Source organism: Labrus mixtus, chromosome 21 (genome assembly GCF_963584025.1).
Source record: "Labrus mixtus chromosome 21, fLabMix1.1, whole genome shotgun sequence".
NCBI lineage: Eukaryota > Metazoa > Chordata > Actinopteri > Labriformes > Labridae > Labrus > Labrus mixtus.
This window is the reverse complement of record NC_083632.1, coordinates 5,221,012-5,229,292: the sequence shown is the minus strand read 5'-3', so window position 1 is coordinate 5,229,292 and position 8,281 is coordinate 5,221,012. Positions and strand designations below refer to the sequence as shown.

At 42.1% G+C, this 8,281-nt stretch overlaps 1 protein-coding gene across 3 annotated transcripts; it reads left to right on the top strand.

The window, feature by feature from the left end:
- Positions 1-818: 818 nt before the first annotated feature.
- Positions 819-7,405, top strand: tekt3 (tektin 3). 3 transcript variants are annotated; one of them, XM_061028907.1, is made up of 9 exons: positions 819-1,460; positions 1,881-2,006; positions 2,233-2,828; positions 4,389-4,472; positions 4,568-4,638; positions 4,751-4,894; positions 5,699-5,921; positions 6,700-6,854; positions 7,177-7,405. In XM_061028907.1, the coding sequence occupies exons 3-9, from the start codon at positions 2,256-2,258 to the stop codon at positions 7,391-7,393; spliced, it is 1,467 nt and encodes a 488-aa protein (XP_060884890.1). In that variant the 5' UTR covers positions 819-1,460; positions 1,881-2,006; positions 2,233-2,255; the 3' UTR covers positions 7,394-7,405. The 3 variants fall into 3 exon arrangements, with proteins under 3 accessions (XP_060884890.1, XP_060884888.1, XP_060884889.1); XM_061028905.1 differs by having other exon boundaries at positions 1,881-2,078; XM_061028906.1 differs by lacking the exon at positions 819-1,460 and having other exon boundaries at positions 1,502-2,078.
- Positions 7,406-8,281: the final 876 nt, after the last annotated feature.

The following is an 8,281-nucleotide window of genomic DNA, read 5'->3' as shown; positions in this document are numbered from 1 at the left end:
CGAGGGTTGGCTTTTCATGCTTTTTTTGGGGGGTGGGGGTGGGGGGGGCGTATTTATAGCGGCTGAGGTCAGGGAGGCAGAGGCATGCGGGGTGGCCTTCTTCAACCGAGCCATGTTAAGTGATGCTGAGGCTGCAGGGGTGGAGCAATGGCATGTCATTCCATTCTAAATCTAAACCTCCATGTTCATGACAATAACAGTCCGACCATGAGCGGTGAAATAGTGCGCAGAGCCGACCTTTTGAAGCCTCTGCCAGACGGTGCCCTTGTGAAAAGTGGATACAGAGGCTGTTTCAGGGCAAACAGCACAAACCTGTGAGCCAATCATATGGCTGTCATTATTGACCTTTGGATATTATGGAATTTAAGTACAAGCAGATGTACAAGATGCAGTCATTTACATTTTGGATCAAGATAACTGAACAGTGATAATATTGATTATATTTCTACTTAATTGTTCATCAGTATTAATTTCACTCTGTTTTATTACCAGCTCAAAACTCCTCACAGGAGCTTTAATTCAACTTTAATTCTCATCCGTTGGTGGAGAAGATTTGGCAAGTTTTTCATGGGCGCAACCCAAATACTCAACTCTGCTGCTTATCCCACAAATGCATGTTCCTGACAAATGTGGCACCATTTAAAAGTAAAATAAACAGGCTTTCCAACGGTATAAGATTTATTGCCAAGAAGCATTGTTACCACAAAGAAATAATCTACAAAACACAATTTTCCTTACTTTTTGTGCAATGTTTATATGGTGTGTGGCCAAATGTTTGGTTCTGGCCTTTTAGTGTTATATCAAGAGATGCAGCACTTTCATTTATACTAATGTAAATTTAGTTCCTTTATTGGTCGATTCTTGTTCCTGTGTTAGCAAAGTCTGTAGGAACATTTCAGGGTGATAAGGATATCCGACTAAAGAGATTGTTGCTGAATCATTGTGCAACACAGCCCTGACCACTTAAGCATGGACCTCACTCACACAAAGTGGTACTTCAGTGGGAATTGAAGTATTATAGAGAGCTGGTCCGACTATAGCTCACTGGTGCGAAGTTTGATAAACAGCCAAGGAGGAAATTATTAGATGTTTATTAAGCTCTGCTCAGCTGTCATAATGACAAAAGACATAGCACTGTAACTGATGTAGCCACCAAACTGTTTAAATTCATAGGATTAATAGCAAGTAAACAGTGCAAGCAAGCTGCACAAGCAACAATTTGTGTATGTTTAGTTTACTCAGAACTATGTGATGGATACACACCAGCTGAGTAACCCTTGGCTACCGCTTGGCTTGTGTCCGTAGTGGAAACCAGGCTATCATCTGTCCAGCCCTACCCTCTCTCGGACAGATCAGTGTAAAGGATCCTCATTTAGAATGGTTGGTAACACAACACAGATTATTATTCTGTGCTGCAGGGGTTTGTGTGGACTCTTCCTGGGGCATGATTCATTAAACAGGTGAGTGTAATCCATACAGACACACACTTCTCAGGGTTAAGGGGAGCTACCTGATGCTGCCTCTGCTTTGAAGACAAAGCTCAGATTGCTCAACTTTTAACAAGGATTTTGAACTGAAGATTAACTTTTTTTTTACTGATGTAATAATGTTCTCAAGTAACATCCTAGTTTTCTTTTGAACTGTGATAGAGGAGTAAAGTAGAGAACAAGAAAAATCTGCAGATCTTACATTCCAGAAATATCTAAAAAGTGAACATTACAAGGGAATGTCATGTGACCTGCATTAAAATGTTACCTAAACTGTAGTGACATTCTTTACTGTAATAATTTCTCACACAAAGTTGAAACACCTGGTCACCGTTTATCTGAAATCCCAGTGGGTGTCTCAGTAACCCATGGCAACTGCTTCTGTGTCAACAGAAATCTTGGACTGGCCAGCTCCTGTGGTCTCGCTCTTTGTCCAGCCATTGGCTGGCTGAATGAATGACTTGCAAATGCATTATGCATGCCGGTTTACCTTTTGAGCATTCTTGAGCTCATTTCCAGGTAAGCACAGCTGAGAGGTTGCCTGCCTGCTTCGGTACTCTGGGCATCCAAAGAAAAGCTCTGAACATCTTGGTAAGGTTAGGACTAGAAAAGCAAAAGTAGCAAGGGGGAGTAAGATTTTAAAACAATGTATAAAAACCTTTTCTAAGCTTTGCAGCTTCTGTTATTGTTGTTATTATGTTTGGTTAATAGACTGTTTTCTAAAGTTATTTCATGCATTGTCCAGGGACACCCTGACTGGAATCCAAAATGGAGCTGATTGGATCTACTTTGACAGCTACATATGCTCGTCCAAGAACCAGCCACTTCCTCCCGGCCATCTCCACCATGGCATCCAGCTACCGCAACACCCAGCCTGCCTTGGCCATGAACCCCAGTGCCAACCTGTGGAGGACCAGCGGCTATTACAAGAACGGCAACACGGTCCAATCTCCCTCTTCTTCCATGCAGCGAGAGAATTTAGATTTGGTTCGAGCCAAGACCATGTTCTACCCATCCAACAGGACAGTGCTTTCAACTCGCTACACTCCGGACGACTGGTACAGGTCCAACCAGAGCAACTACAGGGAGTCCGAGTCATCCAGGAATAGTGCGGAAAGACTACGTAGAGACACAATCAGGCTGATGCAGGATAAGGAGCAGCAGACCAGACGGACTCAGGAGAGTACCAGCAAAAACATTGGGGAGCGGCTCAATGACATTGTCTTCTGGAAGTCGGAGCTGAGTCATGAGATTGACAACATGGTGACAGAGATAGCAGCCCTTGCCGAGGTCAAGAGGAGGCTGGAGAGAGCTTTGGCAGAGACACAGGGGCCCCTACAGGTAAGGAAAAGGGAATATGTTTAAATTAGTATGTGTTACCTTGAAATTTTCCCTCTCTGGTCATATGATTTTCGAAGTCATGTTAACGGACCAATCAGCAGGAAATATTTACTATTCTCCAAGGACAAGCTGCCTTGAAATCTGAACACCCTTGTCAAGCCTTTGTTCAGTGCACTCACATTATCATTCATGCATATCGTGTCTCAGAGTGCATCAGTATCTGTGGTGAAACAATTTTGACGAATGGCAGTTTGGTTATAGCAACAGTATCCATCTATTAATTAGGTCACATCAGTGTCTTGTTAAAGTGCCACTGATCGTTTGTGTCACCTAGAAAGAGTCAACTTGATATGGCTTGAGATCTGATGACACATACTCCTTGTTAGGCTAAGATCATGTGGCAACAGGTTTCTCAGAGACTTCTAGAGGTAACTGAAACTGGAGAATGCAGTCGATACATTACTGTGACCACCCAGGAACCCTTTTACCTAGGCACTGTACTTACAAAACTGTGTGTGGACTATACTCAGAGAAGTTAAATGTGTGAACGCTAAAATCAACTGACCCAAACCAGTGACTGTATTTAATTATGGATTAAATACCACTGTACAACATTAAATCCAAGATACCCCACTGACAGGCATTGATATATTGCGCTGGAGACATCATTTTGAGCCAAGACATACGCCCATATTCAGAGGCGGTCAGCGGCATTGAGGCCCCGCCCCCTTTGCTGACCAAAGCACACACATAACTTACCAATAAACCATCAAAGACCCCTCAGGGCGGTACATTCCACAGCAGAATAGATTATTTTTTCTAAAGTTATTTTTTGGGAAATTTTGCCTTCAGTGGACAGGACAGATGAAGAGAGGGGGAAATGTTTGGAGGAGGGAATGGGGGATGACATGCAGAATAGGGCTACAGATTTGAACCCCCCATAATGTATGAACACTTTGACATAAATCAGCACTATAAGAACCAACTATGATGACAGAAAACATATTTATAACAAATGTATTTTACATGTATTTCAATTTAAACATTTGCCCCATGTCCCATCTGTTAACATGGAAGAGGACCTATACTGCAGCCAGTCAGCAGGGAGGGCTCTAAATCTTTTGGCTTCACACCTCATGGGCTATTGTGCTGTCCATTCTTTATACGGTTTATGACACCTGTCCTTTAGCCTGGAAGTCCCCTAATACAAAGTCAGTTCAATGTACAAATGTGCCAGTGTGTTATGCATTAGGTCATTTTACAGATCTTTTAAAACCACCAGGTGGATGGTGGCACCACTGTAATAGCCATAGTACTGTTGATGTTTGATGTTGATGTTACCAAAGTGTCTGTAACAGACTATATCTCGCTGTGTGTTTCATTTGCGAAAGGCCAAGTCCTGACAATGTGAAATGTGAAAAACTGCTCCAAATACTGTACCACAAGCATTTGAATGCCATGTTGAAGTAATGCAGAAATGAAAATGTTTCAGGTAACCTCAATGATGCTCATGATAGACTCGCCTTTAACTCGTTCTAATGTTGATCCTACTGTCATCAGGTGTCTCAAGAGTGTTTGTACCACAGAGAGAAGCGGATGTCCATCGATCTGGTGCATGACGATGTGGAGAAAGACCTCATAAAGGTAATATAAAAGCAGCGGTGACAGCATATGCAAAAGTGACTTCCAGGGAAAATAAATGATCCCACTGTATCTCTATTTACACATGCTGCAACAAGGAAGTGGAAGTCATCAAGTCCTGTCAGGAGAGGATGAGACGGCATCTGGACAGAGCCATCGCTCAGCTGGCGTGAGTCAGAAAAGCAATCAATAAAATATTCCTTAAGAGGTATTCTATAACTTGAAATGTGCTGTCTATTGGATAAAGTTGCCTTTTCGCATTGCATTGTTGGGTTATGCAGGTCAAACCGAGCTGCCCAGCATGAATTGGAAAGAGACATAAGCGACAAAGTGACAGCTCAGAGGATTGATGGCAGGTGCCACCATCTGAGGAACACATCAGACGGTATCGGCTACTACAGAGGGATTGAAAGACTTGACCCTTCGTGAGTTCAATTTCTCACTGTTCTGTTTCACACCATCGTACAGCTGTTAACAATTTCTCCCATGTGTTTGAACCGCCTGGTATACACGACTGGGATGTTCAGCGTAATTGTCAGACTTTCATAGTCTTTGAGTGTCAACATGGCTGTCTGCTGCCCTACTTTGACCCTAAACTAGGGCTTAACATATCAAATTAGTTTGCTGCCATGTGAACATCGCTGATAGATCCAATAGAAAAATACCATTAAAGGTATTACAATTCATCTTGAAAGGGGACATGAGTTTCTGTACTAAATGTTGTAGCCACTAGTTAAATAGATGTTTAGACATTTTCCCTCAGAACCACAAATGTGAACCCTTGCATGAAGCTAGAGGTATGTCAGGGGATTGCCAAAGTCATTCGGGTTCATCCTCGGGGAGCCATGAATGCTCCTTGGGAATCCCTTCAAAAAATGTCAATTTTATTTTAAACATGTCCCTTTGGAACAAAATGGACCAACTGATAGAATTGATAGACCTCCCAAAGAGGTTGCTAGAATGGTAAGAAGCTATTGGTGCCACAATGGGGGTCAATTATGCCCTCTTAAGGTAGTGCATGTAAGCTAGTGATAACAACAATAAAACAGCCCAGACTTGATTGAAGATAATGCCAACCAATAGTTTAACCCATATCAGCACCAATGATAAAAATCAATTTTTTGTGTCTGCCATACAGCTCGTAGAATCACCGATGTAGAATCTACTTCCAAAAACCTCAAGTTTCTACAATCAATCATACCAACTACTGTTCGTGTCCCCTTTGTCAGACTCTCTCTGCCAGACTCTTGGTCCAAATTCACTGATGACAACATCCTGCACTCCCAGAGCGAGCGAGCCTCCTCCCACAAGCTCAGGGACGAGATAGAAATCCTCCTGAACACCACGTCCAACGAAATGTGGAACCAGTTCAACAACGTCAACGTAGCCTTCACAAACCGCATGTCAGAAACTGCAGATGCTAAGAACAGCCTGCAGACACACCTCGCAAAGGTCATTCATTGCCAATTATTACTTTTGACTCATTTCTTAAGTCTCATAAGTGATTAATTAAACCTGTTCACTGTCTTCCATTAAATTGTTACTAAACCTTCTATTAGAGAGAAATCAGTTCAAACGGCTCTCGCCTTTTATACAAACAGTACAAATGTGCAATTTTTCAACACAATCTGACAACATTGTTAGGAATGTAGGGTAAGATGAATCTTTATTGTCTACCAAAGGGTCTGTAGGGGACATTTGAGTTGTCCATTGTGGATTATGTGCATATTAACTGTACAACATTCCTGTCAAAAGAAAAGAATAGTAATAGATTCCTCTTTTATTGCTTGTGCCATATTCTACACTGGATCCCATTGTTCTTGGGTTAACTGTAAGGGGACTCTGGATTCACATCAGCTGTTGGATGGGTTTGAACACTGACAGCAGCTGTGATAAGAGGCACACAGTCCTTAATAAACCACAGGCGCTGTCCATTTCAAGGGGTCTTGATTCGCAGGAATTAAATTACAACAAATGAGTTTGGACAGAGCATGCCACTGTGCTGCACAGTCTTCATTTGATTCCAAGCTTGAAATGTGCAGCTTTATATTTTTTTTACATTTTCTGCACTTCTTTCTTTGAAATCCCAATGGTTTATCCCCCTCTCTTGTCGCTTGTCTCTCTCACCTTTATTTCCTCCATGGTAGCTAAGCTGCTGAAACACTCAGCTTGTAGTACAATGAGTTGACAACATGAGTTGTTTTTGTTCTGTACCCATCTCCTCACCCAGACCCTGCAGGAGATCTTCCAGACTGAGATGTTGATTGAGACCCTGAAGAAGGCCTTAAGAGACAAAGAGTGTCCATTGAAAGTGGCCCAAACCAGGCTTGAGGAGAGGACCCGCAGGCCCAATGTGGAGCTCTGCAGAGACAACCCTCACCACAGGTACTAAAGCTCGTCAACAAGTATTACCGTCGGGCAATTTATACATTAATAACTGTCTTTTACAAAATGATTCAATGCAATGGTTTAAGTCTTTACTATTCATTATGCAAGATAAAGAATCGGCGAAGTATCTCCTAGAAGCATCTCTTTGAAGCATCTCTTGGACCTTGGACTATTACTCAACAGTTTTCCATTTCACTGATTTATGCTTCAAAAAGCTGACTTGTGGAAAGCAACATATATTTTTACAGAATTTTAGTTTAAAGTGGCTTGAAGTACAACACTATTTCCCCAAATATAACCCGTATCCTTCTATGTTTAGACTTGTGAGTGAGGTGAGAGAGATCGAGGATACCATCCAGAAGCTCCAGGAGAGGCTGATGGAGGCTGAAAACACTCTGCAGAATCTGGTCAAAACCAAAGTGACCCTGGAGCATGACCTGTCCATCAAGGCCAACTCGCTCTTCTTAGACCAGGAGAAGTGCATGAGCACGCGCAAGAGCTTTCCTAGCATGCCCCGTCTGGTTGGCTACACGTAAAAGAGTCTTCACCAAGGGTGTATGTATTTGAAGTGATGAAGAGGGTGGTGTGGGTTATTTGAATGTGTGGAAAATAACATGACTTTGCAGGCAATGATAACAGAGTCTGACAATAAATGGTGCATTATTCCAATACTGAGAATTGTGCCTTTGGTGCGTTCATGACATTGAAAAATAAATAGAATTTGCCATGGATCAAACTTTTTGCCTTTATTGGACAGGACAGCTGAGAAGAGACAGGGCATGCGTCATGACCTCTGCATATAGGCCCAACTGGGTCCAAAAAGTGCCAGATATAACTTAATTCTGACATCTTCCAGGAACCCGACTATACATCTAACGACTGTATGCGAATGTTTTAGGAAACTTGTGTAAACACGCTTGACAGAAATATTTTAACAGCCTTATTAATCATCAAATGTAATTACTGCATAAATAAACCTAAAGGCCAACTGTGATATATGGGAGGGGGGGGGGGGGGTATTGCTATACAAATAAACAATGACTTATATATGACAGCATTTACGGAAATGAAAATATACCACATATTTTCACCCTTTCAAACAATGTGTGTTGGGACTCAGTAACTAAATCCTTGTTTTTGCACCACACTGGCAAAAGCCCCTTTAGCTCATGTGACTGTAATCACCAAACAAACAGCCGGCATAAGCCGGTTCTCTACAGGCTCAAGAAGAGGACAAACACATCATTTCTTAAAAGGTTTATCAGAATGGTCAATGACGCTGACCTGAATGTTTCACACAATGAGCACACCTTTCCAGGGTGTCTAGATTCAAGACTACGGTCACCAACCCGACTGCACAAAACAACAAACTTTACAGTATTTCAGACATGCTCTGTAATCCAATCACATTGTTCCACATCATC

Excerpts from the sequence above, each read along its gene's own strand:
- tekt3 (XM_061028907.1), top strand. The coding sequence starts at position 2,256 with ATGGAGCTGATTGGATCTACTTTGACAGCTACATATGCTCGTCCAAGA. Across the intron at positions 4,895-5,698 it reads ATTGAAAGACTTGACCCTTC|ACTCTCTCTGCCAGACTCTT; the intron begins GTGAGTTCAATT and ends CCCCTTTGTCAG. Across the intron at positions 5,922-6,699 it reads TGCAGACACACCTCGCAAAG|ACCCTGCAGGAGATCTTCCA; the intron begins GTCATTCATTGC and ends CTCCTCACCCAG.